This window comes from Sporobolomyces koalae (assembly GCF_050403365.1).
Source record: "Sporobolomyces koalae JCM15063 DNA, S_koalae_JCM15063T_v1_ctg9, whole genome shotgun sequence".
Taxonomy (NCBI): domain Eukaryota; kingdom Fungi; phylum Basidiomycota; class Microbotryomycetes; order Sporidiobolales; family Sporidiobolaceae; genus Sporobolomyces; species Sporobolomyces koalae.
Window position 1 is genome coordinate 426,746 of NW_027481762.1, and position 22,168 is coordinate 448,913.

At 54.5% G+C, this 22,168-nt stretch overlaps 7 protein-coding genes across 7 annotated transcripts; 4 read left to right on the plus strand and 3 right to left on the minus strand.

Moving 5' to 3' along the window:
- Window positions 1-124: 124 nt before the first annotated feature.
- On the minus strand, window positions 125-1,500 carry TRM8 (tRNA (guanine46-N7)-methyltransferase; the record flags this gene model as incomplete). The annotated part of the gene is made up of 6 exons (XM_076677633.1): window positions 125-452; window positions 543-613; window positions 681-949; window positions 1,017-1,201; window positions 1,275-1,333; window positions 1,399-1,500. The coding sequence occupies 6 exons, from the start codon at window positions 1,498-1,500 to the stop codon at window positions 125-127; spliced, it is 1,014 nt and encodes a 337-aa protein (XP_076535331.1).
- A 426-nt stretch (window positions 1,501-1,926) lies between these two features.
- JCM15063_002534 (uncharacterized protein) lies at window positions 1,927-3,367 on the plus strand (the record flags this gene model as incomplete). The annotated part of the gene is made up of 6 exons (XM_076677634.1): window positions 1,927-2,152; window positions 2,223-2,349; window positions 2,414-2,500; window positions 2,567-3,051; window positions 3,107-3,256; window positions 3,327-3,367. 6 exons carry the CDS (start codon window positions 1,927-1,929, stop codon window positions 3,365-3,367), a joined length of 1,116 nt encoding a protein of 371 aa, XP_076535332.1.
- Window positions 3,368-3,489: 122 nt separating this feature from the next.
- On the minus strand, window positions 3,490-5,392 carry JCM15063_002535 (uncharacterized protein; the record flags this gene model as incomplete). Its single annotated transcript, XM_076677635.1, has 6 exons — window positions 3,490-3,564; window positions 3,627-3,838; window positions 3,909-4,245; window positions 4,311-4,642; window positions 4,713-5,018; window positions 5,080-5,392. The coding sequence occupies 6 exons, from the start codon at window positions 5,390-5,392 to the stop codon at window positions 3,490-3,492; spliced, it is 1,575 nt and encodes a 524-aa protein (XP_076535333.1).
- A 1,288-nt stretch (window positions 5,393-6,680) lies between these two features.
- Window positions 6,681-9,543, minus strand: JCM15063_002536 (uncharacterized protein; the record flags this gene model as incomplete). Its single annotated transcript, XM_076677636.1, has 6 exons — window positions 6,681-7,756; window positions 7,817-8,525; window positions 8,583-8,678; window positions 8,752-8,835; window positions 8,890-9,337; window positions 9,398-9,543. The coding sequence occupies 6 exons, from the start codon at window positions 9,541-9,543 to the stop codon at window positions 6,681-6,683; spliced, it is 2,559 nt and encodes an 852-aa protein (XP_076535334.1).
- An 898-nt stretch (window positions 9,544-10,441) lies between these two features.
- Window positions 10,442-15,131, plus strand: RET1 (DNA-directed RNA polymerase III core subunit RET1; the record flags this gene model as incomplete). Its single annotated transcript, XM_076677637.1, has 11 exons — window positions 10,442-11,053; window positions 11,120-11,664; window positions 11,731-12,255; window positions 12,319-12,800; window positions 12,863-13,134; window positions 13,214-13,734; window positions 13,803-14,481; window positions 14,552-14,586; window positions 14,673-14,878; window positions 14,951-15,015; window positions 15,078-15,131. The coding sequence occupies 11 exons, from the start codon at window positions 10,442-10,444 to the stop codon at window positions 15,129-15,131; spliced, it is 3,996 nt and encodes a 1,331-aa protein (XP_076535335.1).
- A 546-nt stretch (window positions 15,132-15,677) lies between these two features.
- Window positions 15,678-17,742, plus strand: JCM15063_002538 (uncharacterized protein; the record flags this gene model as incomplete). The annotated part of the gene is made up of 6 exons (XM_076677638.1): window positions 15,678-15,785; window positions 15,850-15,907; window positions 15,974-17,083; window positions 17,146-17,200; window positions 17,260-17,480; window positions 17,591-17,742. The coding sequence occupies 6 exons, from the start codon at window positions 15,678-15,680 to the stop codon at window positions 17,740-17,742; spliced, it is 1,704 nt and encodes a 567-aa protein (XP_076535336.1).
- A 451-nt stretch (window positions 17,743-18,193) lies between these two features.
- On the plus strand, window positions 18,194-22,078 carry JCM15063_002539 (uncharacterized protein; the record flags this gene model as incomplete). The annotated part of the gene is made up of 11 exons (XM_076677639.1): window positions 18,194-19,886; window positions 19,955-20,100; window positions 20,162-20,278; window positions 20,345-20,415; window positions 20,478-20,589; window positions 20,662-20,871; window positions 20,959-21,129; window positions 21,197-21,462; window positions 21,542-21,707; window positions 21,807-21,911; window positions 22,028-22,078. The coding sequence occupies 11 exons, from the start codon at window positions 18,194-18,196 to the stop codon at window positions 22,076-22,078; spliced, it is 3,108 nt and encodes a 1,035-aa protein (XP_076535337.1).
- Between the last annotated feature and the right edge of the window lie 90 nt (window positions 22,079-22,168).

Below are 22,168 nucleotides of genomic sequence, written 5' to 3' on the forward strand. Positions count from 1 at the left end.
TTGAATTTGACAAATAGAAATCCTATGCGGGTCAGATAGTCAGCTTGGCGAGAGTGCGGAAACGGGCAAAATGAGTTTCGACTTACCCGAGAACGAAGGTTTGCACAAAGGCGTGATGCAAAGTCTACAGGGGATCCGGGAGTCGCCTCCACACGCTCCATTCCTTACCCTTGTCGTTCCTCTCTACCTTCTTCCCTTCCTCGGTGCGCCGCTTGACCGCCTCCATGACCTGTCTCTCCCGCTCTCGGTTCAGCTCGCTGCCTTCTTGTCCCTCAACTCCTTCGCCACTCTCGAGGCCGATATTGTCGATCTCCTCCTCGGTCAGACGCGAGAAGAGAGGGAATGCGGCCAAGTGCGAGGTCATCCAGACGTGCAAGTCAGGCACATCCGTGATTGTGTAGAGGAGTCCTCCGGGTTTCAGTACGTAGGCGTATTCGGCAAGAAGAGTGGGCCTGGGTTTGAGAGCGAACCGGGAGATTCAGGACAAGCTCTTTCTGCGTTCATGGTTCGCCCATAGAACGGAGAATGGCGTAAGAACTCACGAGATGATTCGGGCCTTGTGTTTGCGGGCTTTGAAATGGGGGTCAGGGAACAAGAAGAAGATTTTCGAGAGCTGTTGCGATCACTCTGGTCAGAGTTTTCTGCTTGCGACGCAGAGTATGAATCTCAAAAAGACGAACTTGGGCCTTCTCGAAAAAGTTGGGCAAGAATTTCATCGCATTTGCTCGCAACACGCTCACGTTGCCGTACGCGTACCCTTCCTGAGGCATGAGCTCCTTCTTGATGCCCCGCGGTCTCGACACGGCTGTCGAATCGGTTTCTTCCTTCTTCTCTGCTGCTGCGGCTTCCACGTCGGCTGCGTTGTCCGGGTCGACTGACCCCGGGTTCAGTCGCAATGCACGGATCTTGTCAGAGACGTATTGGGTCACTTGGACACGGATCTCGAGACCTAGGGCCAAGAGAAAGGTTTCGTCAAGATTTGCAGAAACGAACACCTAAAGGAGACGGGCACGCACCCAGCATAAGAGTCTCGGGGAACAGGGGTGCAAGCGAGATGCTCAAACCACCGAACCCGCATCCGACGTCGGCAAACTCGACTTTTTTGCCCTTCAGGTTGACCGATCCTTGTCCCTCTGCAGGAGGCGTTTGGAAGAAAGTGGGGAAGTGCGTCGACCAGTCCATCGTCGCCGGCGAGGAAGGACTGAGCGGGCGAGTCGACGGGTCAGCCTCGAACGCGAAAGCGCGCGAGATGGTGAATCAACACTATGGCTCACTATTCGAGGTGGTGAATGCTGAGAGGGTTTGCATGGGCTCGTTGACGGTAGAAGCGTTTCTGGCGACATTCAAGACGCGTCAGCGGGTCGCACGAGCTGCAGGCGAGAGAGCGCAGCGACTTACTCGAGGCATGCCCGTCTCTGCCGTCGCCGCTCCCTGCAAGAGCGCATCGTCCTTGGCCTTGGGTTTCGCAGGAGGCTTTGACTTTTTGGTCTGCTTGGCCATTTGAAGCGTGTCGTGAGTGGTCAAGTCTTCGAAAGATCAAGCCGGGTGAAATGTCTCGCAACTTTCAGAGAACTCCTTTCCCTCGAATTCCTCGCTCCCTGCATCATGCCTGGCACGGGCTATGTCTTCTATTCGTGCGATGTTGTCGGCCAGTGCGTGCAATAACGATTCTGCCTCTTCCGCCTCGAACTTCGGCAGTCTCGAGAGCGTCGCCCGAGGATAAGGCATGTCAGCATGCCCTGCCTTTCACCACAGCTGCTAGCATAATGAGAACTTTGGCATCGAGCCGATTGCTCGTTTGGGCGCTGAGATTGCCGTGCTCCGGTCCGCGGATATTCTCGGGTCCGTCCCGCCCGGTCCTCTCCCAATTCCATGTTCTGAGGTCTACCAACTCTAATCTACAATCTTTGGCGTTCAGACGCAGCCATGTCAGCCTTTGATGACTACACCTACTCGTCGCCAAGGCTCAAGTACGCCTGCCCGCTAGAAACTCCCGACTCGGCGGCATGGAAAACGCGCGACATTGCTCCCGAGATTGACGGTACTGGCACAAGTTCGACCCAAATCCAGACCAAGGCAACGACGGGACCTGGTTGCGAAGTGACATTCTCGGGATGGAAAGGTAGCGAAGGGTGGATCGTGGGATGGACGAGTGTGCTTCTCCCGTTTCGCCAAGCGCTCTCTCTTTCCTCTGTACCCAAGCTCATGTATCCGCTTGGCAGATCCGAATGCGTCGACCTGGTGTTGTGCACTCGACTCTGACGACTTCGTTTGTCATTCGAGCCCCAAGTCGCTCAAATGGGACTCGGTCAATTTGTGCATCTACAGTGGGCTCGATCCCGAGAAGGAGTAATTCCCGAAGTCTAATCGCTTAGTTAGCACCTCGACTTATGGGCTGACGTGTACTCTGAAGACACACCATCAAGATCCAGAATTCTCCTGCGGGTGACTCGCGATTGATCATCAACGACGCACATTCGAATGGTCGCACGCTGTCCGAGTTCAGTTGCGATATACAGTCACTTTCAAGCTGATTGCCTGCTGACGTACTCCTCGCTCCCGTTAGGATCGCTACGAAGGACCTTGCAACGATCGCAACCGTGGACAAGCCCAACTCTATCGATCTCAAGGACTACTATTCCACCAAGACGACTGCCTCGTCTGCCTCCACTTCCTCGACTGTTACTAGCACTACTACTCAATCGTCGAGCTCGGATGTCGATTCGACTTCGACTTCGACTTCGACTTCCACCTCTGAAGCGACACAGTCGCTCGGATCGCAAATACCAGAGAACACATCTCCGCTGAATTCGACGCCGCTTTCCTTGACGATCGCGCTCGGAGTCCTCGCAGTGCTCATCGTGTGTATCATAGCCGCCATGTTCCTCCGTACTGAACCGAAACAAGGGCGGGAAGAGGAACAGTTGCTTCCGATTACGAAGAAACGCATACGAAACAAGATCATGGGCATTTACCACGATCACAATGAGCACCACCACGATCACAACGAGTACGAGACGCGAGAGTATGAAGCTCGGGACATCGAGAAAGGTGTGTCTTTGCCGGTCTGCGACGTCATCTCGCTAATTCCTCCTTTGGATTGTAGGTCGGTTCAAAAGACGACGGCGAGAAGAGCGCGAGGAGAAGGTTGACACAAGCTTTGACGACGAGGACGTTGTCGCGAAGAACACGACCACCGAATCTGAGAGTGGTATGGACGAGAGCGGTGACGAAAAGCGACCAAGTGAAAAGAAAGGTTCGTCCGATTCTCCAACGCGCGCCGGCTGAACAAGCGCTCAGGCTGAACATGACACCGCTCGAAACAGATCATTCACGGCGAACGAAACGGAATCGCGATGACCATTGATTCGGTTCGAGCAGTTTCCACGGGGTCCAGCACGTTCTTGTCCATCACAGCGCGCAGGGCAGCGAGATTGGCGTGTAGTCTGATGTCTATCCTTGCAACAAATTATACAAACCATGAAATGTCTAAGCGACTGCGACGCGAGGCTTTGGGGCGAAGCGCGCGAATTGGAGAATGACACCTGCCACAACTGCCATTGCCTGTTTGTCGTAACGATCAGTGAATGGCAACGGCGCCAGGATTTCCGAAAATGGGCACCGACAGCATTAATGAAGAAGACATCGAAAGGTCTGCCCGCCTCCGACAGGTGCGCGAAAATCACGCCGAACACCGACACGGTGAGTGTCATGGCGAGAGTTTCGATCAGAGCGATGCCCTGCAACGCATCGGCCTGCTCTGCTTTGGAAACCATCTCCATCACGACCCCTTTCGAGGCTGGTGCTGTACCACTTGCGAGCGGAATAACAAGCGCCGCTGGTTCCCCCGTTCGAGAGGACTGTCAACGTTCATTCGCGATGGTCGAATCTTTGACGGATCAACTAACCGATGTAGAGATGCCAGCCCGCCCGCGAGAACCCGATGCATCCCGTCAAGACGGCGTCAACGAGGATCGAACCGCGCAGGAATGCCAGGTCAAACGCCGATCCATGCTCTTGGTCAGTCGGCGGCGGGGGCGGAGGAGGTTCCTGTACTGGATCGGTCTGAAGGAGCGGTTGAATTGGTTCAATCTCGGCGAATGAATCTGGAAGTTGTCCGATTGCTGGAGGAGACGCGGTGTTTGCGCTGCTGTACCATTCGCGACCTCGGTTGATGACCACTGGGAACAGGAACGTGAGAAAAGCTCCACGCGACAATGCAGCGACCGCCATCAAAGTTCCGTTCTGTCATTCGATCGCGCGTGCATCAGCCTCACACAGCCCAAAGACTATAGAGTAACGAGACGTACTGAAGATGGTGTGAATCCGAATGCGGCAGTCGAGATGAGCTGCAGCAGGATCTGGATGGTGCTGGTCGCAAAGGTGCTCACGAAGCTTCCTACGCCAATTAGGAACAGCCCGTACCATCGCACGACTTTGTCGCCCTTATTGACCTTGCGGGGCGCGAAAATCCTCAGTGGGGTCCAGAACCCGCCTCCCGTCGTTTTCGCGGCTTCTTCAGCTGTCGTCGGCGGGATGTAGGGCAGGAAGAGCCCAGAGATCACAGTCGAGAGCGCGAGCAGAACAAAAGCAAGCAGGAATGGTGCCTCGAGCCCGTATCGATCACCTATCCATCCTCCGACTGGCATTCGGGATTCGATTCAGCTCCATGATGCGCAGGCTCCATTCGTTGGACAAGGGATATAACGCACGACAGAGACCCACGCCAGTGCCAACCATTTGGAGACCTTGCAGCCGACCGAAAGTTGCCGTCCGGTTCTCGGGCTTCACGAGCGCCGCCGCAAACGTATTCGCGCACAGGATGTAGCCCGCACCTCCGCCTAGGATCGTGAGCAGCTGCGTAAACTGCATGACGCGAACACCGGTAATTGTGCCGTTGACGATTCCCCACAACTGGCAAAGGACTCGAATGGACGGCCAGAATGTTTGGAAAAACATGGAGAAACGAACTCCGAAGGTACGCGTCAGGTATCCGGTCGAGAAGAGGTTCAATGTTCCTATCAAGCTTTCGATGTGTCAGTCTCTTGTATTCTCAGAAAGGAGAGCAAACGCTTTTACCGCTGATCGTGGTCAGAGTGACCATGTAGGACACTTCACGAGCGCTCCACGCGTCGATATCTCTGATCGCACAGCGATCAATGGTCTCACTGCCGCCATGGCCGAGACCGCGCCCCCAGTACTCGTCGCACAGAATCATCCGGAATGCGTAGATGAGTGTCGTCGAAGTGCACATGAAGCTCGTCGACAACAGGAGCGTTACGAGGAAGAGTCGATTCAAAGGCGAGAAGATCCCGCCTGGACGTGGTTCTGGCGCTGCTTTCGGTAGCAAGGGTGTAGTCTCGGACCCATCTGTGCCAGGTTGGGCAGACATGCTGCACTTGCGCGATGCAGGCTCGAAATGTGCCGAGGAATCGGTCGAGACGCGATCAGGACGAAGGCACAATGCGTCTGGAAGTGCGCCAAGCGATGATCTGATTGCCGCTACGCGAAAGCGTATCGAGTGGACAGCAGAAACGGAGGTAGCAGCACGCAAGCACGCGAGTTGCTTGTCTCATCAGTCACGTGATTCGGCTGTGGTGGATCAAGCAGACCTCGCAGGGCGGCGGTATCGGACGAGTTCCGCCAGTATGAAGCTAGAGCCGAGCTTTATCAATGGTGGCCTTCGATATGCCTCTATTCGGCCATAGAAAGGGAGATCTGCACCAGGTCAGCATATGTTGATACGGATCCGAGCGCTATGATAGCGCGGATATCCTCCTCCCTTTTCTGGCGAAAGTCAGCTCGGCTATTCTCTGGCTAAAGCAACTAATTTTGAAAGGTAGAGATGAGCAGATGTGCGATAGAGTCGGTTTGGCGTAGCTTGTTGACGAGTGAAAACTTGGCGTTATGCGTACGAGAAGAGACTTCATGTCTTTCTTACGATAACAAGACTCTCTTTCGTCATCCAGACTTCGTAATGACTACGATTGGAATGTGTTGATCAACCAGAATGGATACTTTCCCTTCAGGGATGAGCAAGGGTAGCATTTCGAGACAACTGGGCAATGCCTTCTCGCTGGCGTCCCTGACTCTCCGTTGGGTCACATAGCAGACTCAAAATCTAGGCGAATATCTTTGACATCGCTTTTTCAATTTGGGCAATTCCCCCGGACTTGAACTCTTGGTGCAATCTCGTTAGATTGTTGGCAAACTGCCTTTCCCTGATGATGTCCTTTTCCTGCTTCACCAGATACAGTCGTCAACCTTCCTCCTCATTGTGCATTTGCTCCTGTTCATTGAATAGGGACGAGCATTCTGGTTTTCTATGAAGATTTGTGAAAACAGCAAATCGCGGCAGCAAAACGCGGTCTATAAGATAAATTCATTTCAGACACTGCAAGCACGAGCTCGATTTACCGCAGTGCTCTCACATGTCTCGCGAGAGCTACAGAAGCTGCTTGTCCCGAAAACTTGGAAGAAAAAACAGCTAAACAAGAAAGGTTGATTGCACTTGGAAAGTTCTCAGAGCGAACCAGACCAGATCGAGTTCAACAGAACCCGTCACAAAAACAAACAAAAAAAGAATTCAAGTTGGGAGGAGGGGGTGATTGAAAGGGGAAGAGGAAGGGGGTTGAGATTAAGGCTAGCTATATACAAAGATTTCGCTATTGAGGGGAGATTTACCAACGAGCGAAACGACGACGAGCCATGGGCGAGTAGTTGGAAGCATTCGCATCGATGCCCGAGTTGGGATCGGCATTGGCCATTCCAGGAGTCGTGTAGTCACTCGATTGGATCGTGACGGTAGGTCCAGCGGTCGCACTGCTAGAAGTGGCAGACATGGAACCGGAAGCCGCGACTGAGGAAGCCGATCCAGAGGGAGTCATCGAAGATGCCGAGGCCGAAGACGATGCAGTGCCCGTCATCATCGATGCGGGAGCGGAAGAGGAGGAGGAAGAGGAAGAGGAGGACGTGACGGTAGCGGCAGCGGCATTGTTCTGGTTCACGAGAGGAGTCGAAGTGGCAGTGGCCATCATGGTCGAGGTTGAGAGCATGTCATCTCCATCCATCATCGAATCGGTCGGGGTGGCCATCGCCATCGAGTCCGAGTCCGAGTACGAGTCAACGTCAGAGTCCGCAGTGGCCATGGGATCATCCGAGGTCATGGAATCGGTCGGTGTTGCAGTCGCGTCAGTCGAAGTCGACATGGCGTTGTTTTGCAGAGGGCTGACGGTCGAAGTGGCATCGGCAGATCCGTCCATCATGGTCGAGGAGGTGGCGTAGTCGTCCATCGATCCGTCAGCCGACATCATGCCATCATCGGTGGGAGCAGAGGTCATGGTGGCATCGGCAGCAGAACTGTCCATCGTCGAAGTCGGGAGATCAGTCGAGGTAGCGGTCGACATATCGTCCGTCATGGTCGAAGTAGCGGTCGACATGTCGTCCATCATGGTCGAAGTAGGCATCGTCTCGTCATCGGTAGCGGCAGCAGAGGCAGCGAGGGTCCTGTTCTTGTGACTGTCGATCAAGTGGTTGACATCGGCAGGTGCTTCGTAGTAGGTCGAGGCCGGGATGAAGTAGAGTGAGATATCCTCTGGATCGTCCTCGACAGCGGCAGTCGAGTTGTTGCCGGTAGCGGCGAACGACTGACCGGCTTGTTGTTGCTGGGAAGCCTTGTTCGAAACGAGCGCCATAGGTGCCGGAGTGGTCGAGTAGAGGGGCTGAATCTCGCCAGTCGTTCCGTTGTAGGCAAAGTCTATCGGTGCATGCACGTTAGTAGCTGTTCTTGGGAGAACTCCAAAAGTATGAGACTTACTCTGAGAGAAGCCATCCTTCTTGCCACAGGGTAGGAGCGACAAGGGCGAGGGAGGAGTCAAGTCGAACGTTGCGCAGTAATCGACGACCTTGAGTGTTTGCGAGTCGAGGATGGGAACGCGAATGTTGACCACGTTGAGCTCGATCGGAGTAGTAGGGTCAGGGTTCGACGCAGTCGTGAGGTAGAACTGCGTCGACTCGGCATCCGAGGTACCGAGGACGAACGTCGTCGCATTGGGCGAAGGATCGGGGTTGGCGGTGAAGACGAGTCCGGCGACGGTGCGAGCGAGCGAAGAGTTGAACAAGGGAGTTGCAACCTCGACGAATCCGGGAACACCGGCTTGCTCGAGACCACGTTTGCCAAGGGAGACTTTGGCAGCGATCGCAGGCTGAGCGTCAGAGCCCTTCTTGTTGTCGGTACTCTTCTTCGACGAAGCGTTCTTGGCCTTCTTCGATGAAGCGTTCTTGCCCTTCTTCGAATTCGATCCACTCTTCTTGAACGATTTCGCAGACGACTTCTTGCCCTTGGATTTTTTCGACTTGCGCTCGAAACGCTTGGGCTGACCTTTGGAGCGCTTCTCGAGCTCGTCCGATTCGAAGTCGTCCGATTCGATCTCGTCCCGCTTGTGCGAGTGGACGTGAACATGGTCTCCGCCATGGTAGTGACGGTCGTCGTCATGGTGACGGTGGTGACGACGAGGGTCACGAGCCTATTGGAAGTGTATGTGAGCGGAGGAATTCAGAAGCTGCAAGACGGCGACACGTACCTCGATCTCGTCACGCTTGTGAGAGTGGACATGGACATGATCGTGGTCATAGTCGTGACGGTGACGATGGCGACCGTTGCGGTGACGGTAGCGGGACTGAGATATAGGAGGACAGAGTTCAGTCAGTTGCGAACGCTCTGATGCGAGAGCCGAGACGTGATAGACGCACCCTGGGGTCGCGCTTCTCGAGCTCAGAGGATTCCTCGTAGTCATCATCGTCGTAGTATTCCTCGGTAGCATCGGCTTCGACAGACTGTCGCGAGGGGTCAGCGCCGAGGTAGCGAACATCCGGACGCGGAGGACTCACCCGCTTCTCCTTGTGCGCATGAATGTGCACGTGCGCGTGGTCGTCGAGCTTGTTGACGATACGCCTGAGCTCCTTGTCGCTCAAGCCGTGCGAGTGGACGTGGACGTGGTCACCACGCTTCTCCTTGCGCAGGTTGAGACCGATCCCGTTTCCCCCGAGGAGACCCGTGTTCTTTTTCTTGCTGTCTCGGTCTCGGTTGGTTCCGAGGATACCGTCCTCACCGCCAAGGTTGAGCCCGAGCAAGGAGCGTTTGTCGGGCTTGCCGAGCGACTTGGCGTTGAGTTGGATGATGGCGTCGAGGTCGATCGTACGGCGTTCCTTGGCTCCGTGCCATCCGTGACCGTGGCCATCCTCGTTGGCGTACCCGTGATGGTAGTTGTAGTGCAACGAGTGATCAGGATCGAAATCCTTGGTGATCTTGAGATCCCTCTTCTCAAGATCGAGGTCGCTGCGAGTTCCGAATGAATTAACATTTTGCAATGTTTCAGAGCGAGAGAGAGACACTCACCCCGACTTCAACATCGAGCGACGTGCTTCCTGCCTCATCGGGAGAGGCGGCATGGCGGGAGCGGCTTGCGCACCAGGCGCAAGGCTCGAAAGAACGACAGAAGTGACAGCGGCAGCAGCGACGGCAGCGTTGGTGAAATGAACCATTGTAGTGTAGTGAATGTGATGTAGTTGGGATTTAAGCGAGTGTGTGTGTATTTGTTAGGATCAACCTAAGAATGAGATCACTGGGACCGGGGAGCGGGAGCGGGTTGGTTGAGGAGAGTTTGAGTTGCGTCGAGCAGAAGGGGGACAGTCACCGGGACTAGTCGTTCGAATCAGGGAGGCCACGAAGGAGGAGAAGGAGTCGAGAGGGAGGAAGCGAGGGATGAAGAAGAAAGAAGGGAGAGCAGCGAGACGCCCGAGCGGGAAGACATTGAACGCGAGATGGCTTCAAACAGATCGCCAGTCGGCTTTGCGATGATAGCCTTGTGGTCCCCTCGTCGACCAATGAGAGCCACCTTTGCGGCTGCACCTGCGGTGGTTGATTGACAAACCGGCCGACACGACCGTCTGTTTGGAAAGGAAATTCTGATCACGACCGGCGGCGGAGGCTGCCGACAAGCGATTGCTTGACATACATCGTGCTCGTCACGAAAAGGTTCTGTCGGCCCTGATCGGAGCTGCAGGATCTGCAGCCGCGAGACGAGCAGCCGGAACAAAGATTCGGGGACAACTCCGAAGCGAGCAGAGTCGACACCTGGCTTCTCCCTTGGCGCCCGGAGCAGCAGCATAATGAAGCATCAGACACGATCACAGCAGGAGAGCTGACAGCGGGTCAAGGAGCGATCGAGAGATGAAGCAAGCGGCTCGAGAGTTTCGTGTGTTTGCTTACTTCTCGACCTCGACTCTCGTCAGCGTGTGATCCAGGTGGTCAGAGGTGACAGCTCGCGCCCAGGACCCTTCTCTCGCTTCGTATCGACCGTACCTCGCCGTCGTCCGAGTTCGACAAGTCGATCCCAAATATCCGCGTCCGAAAACTTTCCCGAGACGCCGACGACGCGCGATGCCGCCCATGAACAAGGTCGCCGCGATGCGGGCAGCCAAAGCCAAGAAGGCTGCCGAGGAAGCTGCGGCGAAACAAGCAGCAGAAGCTCCTGCGCCTTCACCTCCGCGCGAAACATCTCAAGCGACCGCCTCCACCTCGTCTTCGTCGACCTTGGACGTGCCATCCGTGCAACTTGCAGGTCCAGTCGCCTCATCGTCGCGCTCACAGTCCCCGACCGGACTCGATTCGCAGCTGCCATCCGCGAAAGCGCTTCCTACAGAACCCATGGATCTCGACGAGACGCAGGAAGAGGGTACGGGAGACACCGAGATGGTAGACGGCATGCAGAGTGTGCAGGCCGAGGTCAAGGCCGAAGTGTTTGAACCAGAAACGGACGAGGGCAAGGCGACGACTGAACCGAAAAAGGCCAGCGCGAACGGTGCCGGCAAGAAGGAGCGCACCAAGCCAGTGAGGTCAGACCCGAAGGGCAAAGGCAAAGGGAAAGCGATCGAGAAGGAAGGCGAAATGACAAACGGCCAGAGCGCGAAAGAGATCAATGCGGGTCTCGAAGCGATGGGTCAGGAAACGTACAAGGGAAAATCCCTGACAGATCCCGTCAAGAACGTCGCCGTACGTCTTTCTGATCGGAGCACGAAAGGGAGCAACAACACTGACAGCACCTATTCTCTGTTCCAGGACAAATGGGACCTCTTGCCTGCATTCCTCGCTGTCAAAGGTCTCGTCAAGCAGCACATCGATTCGTTCAACTACTTTGTCGACGTCGAGTTACAGGCCATCCTGCGTGCTAACGCTCGAATTACGTCTGATGTCGATCCAAACTTCTACCTCGAGTACCTCGACATTCGGGTTGGATCGCCCGAGCGACCAGACGAGAACGCGATCAACACTTCGATCACTCCTCACGAGTGTCGCCTGCGAGACTTGAGCTACTCGGCCCCGATCTATGTCAGTATCAAGTACACCCGAGGGAAGCAAGAGATTGTCAGCAAAGGTATCAAAATCGGAAAGCTACCCATCATGCTCCGAAGCAACAAGTGTGTCTTGTCGGGCAAGTCGAAGGGAGTGTTGGCACAGATGACCGAGTGTCCCCTCGATCCGGGAGGATACTTTGTCGTCAAGGGGACAGAAAAGGTCATCCTCGTGCAGGAACAGTTGTCGAAGAATCGTATCATTGTCGAAACGGATCCGAAAAAGGGGCTCGTGCAAGCATCGGTCACGTCGTACGTCAGTTCCTTAGATCTTCTTGGGTTGCACACTGTTTTGACATGTGTTCGTCTCTGAACCAGATCGACGCACGAGCGCAAATCCAAATCGTATGTGCTGACGAAGCACGGCAAGATTTACCTCAAGCACAACTCGATTCACGAGGACATCCCGATCGCGGTCGTCTTGCGTGCGCTCGGAATTGTCTCGGCTCGAGAGATTGTGCAACTCGTGTGTGGCAACGACGACGATCTTCGTGCTGCATTCGCAATCAATATCGAAGAACTCGAGGACCTCAAGACGAAAGGAGGAGGAGCGATCCCCGTGCAGACGCAACAGCAGGCTCTCGATTACATCGGACACCGTGTCAAAATTGTGCGTCGAACAGGCCCGGCAATGGGAGGAGGATGGCAGAGTCGTCGTCCTGCGAGCGAGGAAGCGATCGAGGTGCTCGCGACTGTCGTACTCGCGCACGTCGCAGTCGAAGATCTCAACTTCCGCCCGAAAGCAATCTACATTGCCAACATGGCGCGACGAGTCCTTGCCGCCATGCTCGATCCCAAAAACGTGGACGACCGAGATTACGTTGGTAACAAGCGTCTCGAGCTGTGAGCCTGAATTTGCGAGCCTCTCGACACTTTGACCGTTCGCTAATCTTTTGCGTTGAACAGTGCTGGTCAACTACTCTCGCTGTTGTTCGAAGATTTGTTCAAGAAGTTCAACCACGATCTCAAGACCAACATCGACAAGATCCTGAAAAAGTCGAACCGGGCGACCGAGTTTGACGCGATCAAGCAATTCCAACTACACGGCGACGGCATCACGCAAGGGTTCGTGCGCGCGATTTCAACGGGCAACTGGTCCCTCAAACGCTTCAAGATGGAACGTGCCGGAATCACGCATGTGCTCAGTCGACTCTCGTTCATTTCGGCACTCGGCATGATGACCCGTATCTCGTCGCAATTCGAAAAGACGAGGAAAGTGTCGGGTCCTCGTGCACTTCAACCGTCTCAGTGGGGCATGCTGTGTCCGAGTGACACGCCCGAAGGAGAAGCGTGTGGTCTCGTCAAGAACTTGGCGTTGATGACTCACATCACGACCGATGTCGAAGAAGAGCCCATTTGGAACATTTGCTTCTTGATTGGAGTCGAAGGTGAGTTGTCCTCTCACCTCTTGTCCACCAGCGTAGCTCATCCTTCTTCTCGCGGTCTGTAGATATCAATGTGCTCGATGGAACGGAAATCTACGCCGAGGGACATCTCGTCGTGTACCTCAACGGCAACGTTCTCGGCTTGACTCGATGCGGTCCTCGCTTCGTGCGAACGTTCCGTCAACTGCGACGAGCGGGAAGGATCAATGAGTTTGTCAGCATCTATGTCAACTTGCAACAGCAAGCGATTCACATTGCGTCGGACGGTGGACGAATTTGCCGACCGCTGATTATCGTTGAAAATTCGACGAGCAAGGTCACCCAGAAACACATGGACGTAAGTCGATCCTTGTACTTCGTGTTCAATCCATGTTGCTCGATCGGCGTGCTGATAATCGCTATCGCCTCGTCGCCAGATGCTGCGCTCGAAGTTTATGAACTTTGACGACTTCCTCCGCAAAGGCCTCATCGAGTACCTCGACGTGAACGAAGAGAACGATGCCTACATCTCGCTGTATGAGACGGAACTCATCCCCGAGACGACCCATCTCGAAATCGAGCCGTTCACGCTCCTCGGTGCCGTCGCGGGTCTGATCCCGTATCCCCACCACAACCAGTCTCCTCGCAACACGTATCAATGTGCCATGGGTAAACAAGCCATCGGCGCGATCGCGCACAACCAGCTCAATCGGATCGACACCCTTCTGTACCTCATGGTCTATCCGCAGACTCCCATGTGCCGTACCCGGACGATCGAGCTCATTGGCTACGACCAGCTGCCTGCCGGTCAGAACGCCACCGTGGCCGTCATGTCTTACTCGGGTTACGATATCGAGGATGCGCTCATCCTGAACCGCGCCAGTATCGATCGAGGATTCGGTCGCTGTCAAGTGTTCCGCAAATACGCGACGCTCATGAAGCGTTACCCGAACGGACTGTGAGTATTGCTCGCCCCTTTTCGACAGATTGCCAAAGACTCAGCACATTTGTCCTTTCATTCTCCAGGTATGATCGACTTGCTGATCCTCCGAAAGCTGAGAACGGAGAGGTGCTGCCTCGGTACGGGATCCTCGACCTCGACGGTCTCGCGCACGTTGGAGAACAGGTCAACCCAGGTCAGATCTACATCAACAAGCAGACGCCCGCGAACGCGAACGACAACAGTCTCCAGGCGACGGGTGCGACTGCGAGCAGCTGGAAAAACACGGGTATGTCGTACAAAGGAGCGATCCCGGGATACATCGACAAAGTGCTTTTGACCGATACGGATCAAGATTCGACGCTCGTCAAGATCCTCGTGCGTCAAACGCGTCGACCTGAACTCGGAGACAAGTTCTCGTCTCGTCACGGTCAGAAAGGTGTCTGCGGATTGATCGTTCCGCAGGAAGACATGCCATTCAACGACAAGGGTACTTGCCCCGACATTATCATGAACCCTCACGGATTCCCGTCGCGAATGACGGTCGGCAAGATGCTCGAGCTCCTATCGGGGAAGGCGGGAGTCATTCGAGGTACTTTCGAATACGGAACGGCGTTCGGTGGCTCGAAAGCTGAAGACATGTCGAGGATCCTCATCGAGAACGGGTACTCGTACGCCGGGAAGGACTACCTCACGTCTGGCATTACGGGTCAACCCCTCGAGTGCTACGTCTACATGGGCCCAATCTACTACCAGAAGCTCAAAGTATGTCAAGCGCATTTCTCCTCGAAGTCGAGAAATTGTACCTGACTTTGCCTGTTTGCCCTTGTTGCAGCACATGGTTCTCGACAAGATGCACGCGCGTGCACGGTGCGTCTCCCGCACTCCTCTCCACGGTCTCTTCCGCATATAATTGTTTCACAGACGCTGATTTTCGTCTCGCGTGCTGTATGCAGTGGTCCTCGAGCTGTGCTCACCCGCCAACCGACAGAGGGACGTTCTCGAGACGGAGGATTGCGTCTTGGAGAGATGGAACGTGATTGTTTGATCGCTCACGGAGCCTCACAACTGCTGCTAGAGCGTTTGATGGTGTCCTCTGACGCGTTCAAGGTGGACGTCTGCCAAGAGTGCGGATTCATGGGTTACAACGGATTCTGCATGCGTGAGTTGGTCTCCCCTGCCCGATACCTGCCCACGATACAGACTGACACGAGATGGGTCCGAACCGTGACAGGATGCAAATCCTCCAAACGAGTCGTCAAGTTGATGATTCCTTACGCATGCAAGCTGTTGTTCCAAGTCAGTCCAAATCACGTCCTGTCTTCGTGGGAGCCTCGACTGATCATGTCGTCCGATCGCAGGAACTCCTGGCGATGAACATCGCTCCCCGCCTCGTCCTCGAAGATGCCGTCTAATCATCTTGCTCTCCTCTACCTGTCTCATCGTTCACGATCCCTCTCGCATAACCATCCAATCGCAACGCTTTTTGTCTCTACCGCTGTCTCGTTCCTGTCTGTCCGTTTGCTACACTGCTGCAAGGCCAGGAATATTACTGTTCTCAAGCGGCACCATGTTTTGCGTCATTTTCTTTTGTTAGAGCCCAGGCAGAGCATGCACAGAGGATAATGATAGCCGTGCAGAAGAAGAAGAAGAAGATATTGATTGCCCGAAAAGAAAACCTCGGAGAGGCGTCAACAGAGCAACTAAAGCTATAGCGTGCTGGTAGTATACTAAGAGAGTCGAGACGGGCGACGCCGTGTCCACGCGACTTGCGTCTGCTACGCGCTACGTGCGCTTATCGCGCGCGCGTGCACGCGTGCAATCTTTCCCTGCCGCCTGTCATACCTCGTTGAGCTCGATAGCTGCCGCCTAGCTCCGCAGACTCTCTCGCAATCAGAACTGGATCGGTCTAGGCGGAGGGCCCTACAGCCTACCACGTCACGTTCCGTCGATCTTTGAACATGGCCATGCAGTCTCCGCCGCGCTTGACGCTTCCCTTACTGCTGGTGGTCGCTCCTCTGACATGTGGTGCACTGGCTGTTTGGCCTATGCTGGCGCTAGGCAGCTTCGTAAGCCAGATTTTACAACTTGCACGTGAAATATCGCTCACCTCGCTCTCACATGTCTGCATAGATCCCAGTAGTCGGACTATTCAGCTTGACGAGCCTGCTGACCTGTACCGCCTTCATTTGTGAGTGTTCTCGCTTCGGTTCGTAACAGGCGAAAACAAGCTATAGCATCTGTGTTGTGCGCGCAGACCTCGCTCTACCCGCGACGCTTCATCTCCTGTTCTCGCAGGATCATCGTTCACAAAAACGCTTTTGGCTCCCCTTCAGACTACCTCGACTTCCGCTGTTCGCGCATGGTGCCCTCGCTCCTATGCAGCTAACTCACACCTTCCTGCGACTCGTCTGGCAAGGTTACCGTGCTTCTCTACTCTCGCTGTTCTTCGACTCGATCGCGAAACGTATCTTGATCCTCGGAGGTCTAGATTCGGCCAAGATCCTCAAAGAAAACATTGTCTACTTGGCTGCGCTCGATCCCGGTGGCGCGCCCTCGAAACGACTAAACGTCTATTTCCCCGACGACCGCACACGCGCAGCGTCTGACAGTCATGCAGCTCCTGTCATCGTCCTGATCACTTCGCCGTCGTATCGATTTTTGAGTTCGAAACAATTTCCCTCGGCACAGATCGCGCTCAGACTTCGTCGTCTGGGCTATTGCGTCGTTGTTCCAGACATCACTTCGTTCCCCGACGCGGATCTCGAGCGGATGGTGTACGAGCTGAGGGAATGCTTGAAGTGGGTCATGAACAGCATTAGCTCTTATCGCGGGGACAAAGAGCGGGTTTGGATTCTCGGGCAGGGAGCGGGAGCGCACATTGCAGCCCTGACTGTAGTGCAAAGTGCGGTCGTCGCTAGTCGAAACCAGGAGCTGTCGGATAGGAGGGAGAGAGATGAAGCGAGGACGAAGATGGAACATCGGGTCGAGATGGATTCGGACCAAGGTGGACAAGAGCCTCTACATCTCGACGACTCGCTCGACCTTTTCCTCGAAGATCGGCGTCATGGTAATCACGACAAGGAACATCGATTCCATCGCTTGAAGAGGCGTAGCTCGACAGACTCGTCAATCGATTCGGACGGTCCAGCTTCGATCACGTCAAGGCGAACTGTTGAGCTTCCGCCTATCGTCGAAGCTTGTCGTACGTTCTCTGGCCAATCAGGTAGCCACGACCAGCCTGAGACGCATGGGATGTCGGTTAGCAATTGGGGCGAAATGCGTATTCGTGGGTTGATCCTCAGCGGCGGATGCTACGACGTGGTCAAACAGCTCAAGAGGGAACGAGAGCTTGGTCTCAGCGAAGGTGTGCTCCCATCTAACACAGCCTCGGGCTGGTATTAAAGCTGACTTGCCTTGACCAAACAGTGTCTGCTTTGCAGCGAATCTGTGGGCGAACAGAAACCGACGCCGAACTGGCAAGGTACGTGGTACTTGATAGCGTGTCGATGTTTCCGCAATTGAAAATTGTGGTGTCGTCAGTCCTTGTCACCTGCTGTACGCTGCATCCTCGCTCCTCGCTGCTCCGTCGACGCCTGGACTTCTCCCGCCAAACGTCTTGCTCGTGCACGGGGGTCGAGACCACATCGTTCCGTACTCGCAATCGGTGCTGTTCAAGAACCTCCTCGTTGGAGTCGGGCTTGACGAGAACAACGTTGAGCTCAGATTGTATCGCGAGGAAAGCGGAATTGGCAGTTTGACGAGTGAGTCTCGAATATCGCTTCGCTGTCGTCGTGAACCCCTTTTCTTGTCTTTGCATATTGCGAAGACTTGATCGTCGTTGATCAATGGTTCTTTTTTTTTTTTGGGACAGGCTTGATGCATTCGACAAAGTATTCCGGACTCGTGCTCTCGGAAATCGAGAGCATCATCTCGAACGATTCTCTCGCCGATCCAGATGGGCGTTTCTCCATCGCGACCAGGAAGGGTACAACTCGGAAGCGCGAGCGTTCGCGAAGGTTATGAATGGCGCATCGTTCGAGGAATCGCTTTGTATAGAGACGTTATCGCTTGTTGAAAATCCCTTTTGTACTGACTCTCGAGAGTGAATTATTTGCATGCCTGGTTGTGACTAATTCGATTCGGGTTAGTTGTTCGGATTAGAGAGTCTACACGTATGAGAAGTATTCAAGATCAATTCGAGAAGTTTTTTGTTGAAGCATTTCGCGCAGTACTGCTCCTCACGTCGACTCGCCCAGAAGTACCCAGACCGGCTCCAGTCACGACATTGAACCGCTTCGAGGGTTCATCAGAGCTCAGTCAATAGCCAGTGCGACGAAACTCCCTCGACTGCGATTTCTTGATCTCATCAAGTTCTCAGCGACCTCGTCGAGCCGTTCTGTTTTGGCACCTCGGACAATCACCTGAAGCAGCAGAAAGTCCGAAGTGATCTCGCACAACCCAACGATTCTCGAAAATGGCAGAAGATTATGGAGGATGGGTTCCGAAAGACTCGGAGTCTCCTGCTGAACGGGAAAAGCGGGTCAAGAGGGAGAAACGAGCGGCCAAATTGGCTCAACTGAACGGTGGTACCTCTGGTGCAAACGCTCCCTCGTACGACTCGCAGCAGCAGCAGCAGCAGGGATCCTGGACTGGAGGATCGGCAACAGCAGCGGGAGGAGGAGAAGTCATTGATGGATGGCAAGCACCCGCTGGAGAGACCCCAGCCGAGAGGGAGAAGCGACAGAAGCGGGAGAAACGACAAGCGTATTTGGCGCAGCAAAACGGAGGATCTTCAGGAGGAGGAAGCGGCGCCTACCAACCTCAACCCGCTGCGAGATCCACCACGGAGAACTTTGACGGATGGGTTCCACAAGATTCAGAATCGCCTGCCGAGCGCGAGAAACGGATCAAGCGCGAGAAGCGTGCGGCGTACTTGGCTTCTCAGGGTCAAGGTGGAGCGCAGCAAGAATCGTCTTACGGGGGCGACCACCACAGCGGCAATTACTACCCACCTCCTCAAACCGATCCGAACGCCGCACCTCCACCAGCACTAGCCGAGGGCGGCACGCGTGCGATTCACCCTTCGCGAGTCGCGGTCAACGATGCTCTCGCACGCGAGACTGGTGACAAGAAGGGCAAAAATTCGCAATCGATGACCCCTGCGCGTGTCAAGTACTTGCAGAAGAAGAAGCTGAGGGCAAAGGGACGCAAAGCTGCGGCTGGCAAGGGGAGCGTCAAGGCATCGGGGGCTGCCACCGCTCCGAGCGAAGCTGGAGAAAGCCAGAAAGAGGGCAGCATTGCTGTCTCTTCGGCGGTTGCAGGCAAGCGCAAGCGCGAGGACGACGATGAAGGAGGGGAGCAAGACGGCAGCGATGCAGAGACCACCGCCGGAGACGACAAGTACGCCGGCTTGACGGCGGAAGAGAAGGAAGCCAAGATCCTCAAGATCGCCGAGCTCAAGGCGAAACGCAAAGAAGCGAGGTTGGCCAAGAAGGCGGAACTCAAGCGGATCAAGGCAGAGGGAGGTGTTGTGCCTCCACCAAAACCGAGGACAGCACCACCTTCAAGGCTCAGAACGTCGACTACGGTGATCCAGGAACCTACCCCTGTGCCTGAAGAACCGGAGCAGCCTGCCGAGCCAACCGAGGAGGAGCTTGCCGAGCAGAAAGAACGTGAAGAGATCGAAGCGAGAAAGATTGCGAAACGCCAAAAGCGAGAACAGCGCCGTCTCGCGAAAGAAGAATTGGATCAAGTGCACGCCGTCACTGAAGCACAGACAACTGAGGATACGGAAATGTCGACTTTGATTCCGACCGCCGCTGTGCGCTCTCGCTCTCCAACTCCGGTGACCGAGATGCCAACTATCGCCGGACCTCTTGATTCCAATGCCGACACTCCGATTGCACCTGCGACAACTGTGCCTGCTGCCACCTCACCTGAGCCTCCTACAGCTCTACTTCGTCTGCCTTCCGCAACACGACCTGCTCCACCTTCGGCCAAGACGCTCTCGACGCTGAACATTCACGAGAGCGTGCGCAACAAGCAGATTGTTGATCCGACAAACAAAGCTAAAATCGGCGACAACATGCTGGAGGACGGGGTCGGCGTTGGAGAACGGGGCAGGAAAAGGCTGAGAGGCGAAATGGGAGTCGACGAATGGTTCGCAGGTCAGTTTCGTCAGAAAATTATCGCAAGATTGCGGCATTTCACTGACATCGAGCCCTTACATCGACAGTACAAACTGCCGTCTTGCCGATCCTGCTGCCAGCCAGTGATCGACCTCCAGCGCTCTATTCGCCATTCGACCCTCCGAGGGACGTCTGCGTGTCAGCTCCGACGGGTAGCGGTAAAACGCTCAGCTACGTCGTTCCAATCGTCGAAGTATGTTTCTTGCGCAATCTGCTGCAGGATCACAGGCATACTGACCCGACGCATGTTCTAGACCCTGCAACACCGAGTAGTCACGCGGCTCAGAGCGCTCGTCCTCCTCCCGACTCGAGATTTGGTTGGCCAAGTTAGGGAGACGTTTGAGGGGTTCGCAAAGGGTACAGGGCTCAAGGTGCGGACAGCAAGTCTCTCAAGCCGAGACTGTTCAAGCTGACTGCTTCGATTTCGTCAAATTCAGATTGGAGTCGCTACAGGACAGCACTCATTCGCTCACGAGCAGTCTGTCCTTGTCGGTTCCGACGCTTCAGAGTCAGTCAAATGCATCTCCTCTCATTTCGAACCATGACTGACAGCGAGTTGTTCGTCGTCAGATCGCTCGAAGGCGGAACGAGTCAAGTCGATATCCTGATTGCAACCCCAGGTCGTCTGATCGACCATCTCAAGTCGACCAAAGGCTTCTCTCTGCAGCATCTGCGATTCCTTGTCAGTTAAACATTAATCTTCGGCCTTGCTCTCGATATCGTTGGCTCCTAACATGCGTTGTCCGGTCTTTAGGTCGTCGACGAGGCTGATCGATTGCTCACTCAATCTTTCCACGATTGGCTGCCGACCATCTTGTCCGCCCTCAGACCCACCTCGAGCGAATCGTTTATCGAACCTGGCTCGAAGCTTGCACGAGCCGATGCGATGGCGCCGGCTTGGTGGGATGCTGAAGGCAAGATCGGTAGGGTCCCTACTGATTTCGACGAGCGATCACAACCTTCTGTCAGCTTTTTCTCTCACGTGCACGTCTTGGGCTGCTATCGACTCGATCGAGATCCACTGACAAGATTTGGATGGAAAAAACAACAGTGCCAGAAACTCTTGTTCTCGGCAACTCTCTCTCGTGATCCTGCCAATATCGATGCGCTACACTTGAACCGACCCATCTATGTATCAGTGGAAGACGCTCTCGATCCTCACGCCGAGGACGAGGAGCATGTCGACGACGAACTCAAATTCACGTTCCCTGCCGAGCTCTCGGTGAGCTGGCTCCCAGGCGCTCATCTGTTTGCTCAAGAGACCTAATTCGTATGATCGTGCACTACAGGAACGCATGATCATCTCACCCTCGACTCACAAGCCATTATACTTGTTCCACCTGCTGCACTCGCTCGAGATGACCTCGGCGTTGTGCTTTACGAAATCGGTCGAAGCGGCGACTCGATTGGCCAAGTTGGTCGAATTTTTCGAAGATGCGTTCGAAGCTCGAGACTCGCAACACAAGAAAATTATCGTCAAGAGTTACTCGTCGGAATTGGCACCAGGAGAACGCAAAAAGGTACTGAAAGAGTTCAAAGCTGGTCAAATTCAAATGTCAGTCTCTTTACTTTTCCTTTTCCCAGGTGGTTCCATACCCGTTTTTCCTTATGTTTCTCTCTTTCTTTTTGCCTAGGTTGGTGTGTTCAGATTTGATCTCGCGAGGTATCGATATTCAAAACGTGTCACACGTCATCTCGTACGATGTTCCACACGACATGCGCAAGTACGTTCACCGAGTGGGACGTACCGCTCGTGCTGGCATGAAAGGTCAAGCCTGGAGTTTGGTCGAAGATCAAGAGGCGAGTTTGTCATCCTATCTCTTTCCCAAAGAGTATCAAACCTAACGAGGTGATTTTACTTTGGGCGGGTTTGCTTTTCCTTTGTTCTTTTTTCTCTAGGTCGCTCCGTTCAAATCGATCATGGCCAAAGCTCAACACTATGACAAGATTGAGAGGGTTCGAATCAAGGAATCTGTCGTGGAACCTTTCGTACCAGGATACCAGGTTCGTTTTCTCTCAGGTTTTTCGTGTCAAATGATTGCCTTGCGAGAAGAGAGAGAGAGAGATCTGACCCACGATCTCTTGCTTTCTCTCTTTTTTGCTCTCGATCCTGTACACAGGTCGCACTCGAACACCTACGAGCTCACTTTTCTACAAACAAGGGAAACTAAGAACACACATAGATCTGCACCTCCATCTTGCTGCAACATCCTTGAAACATTCGAAAAGGAAAAGAGAGATGGAGAGAGAGAGAGTCCAAG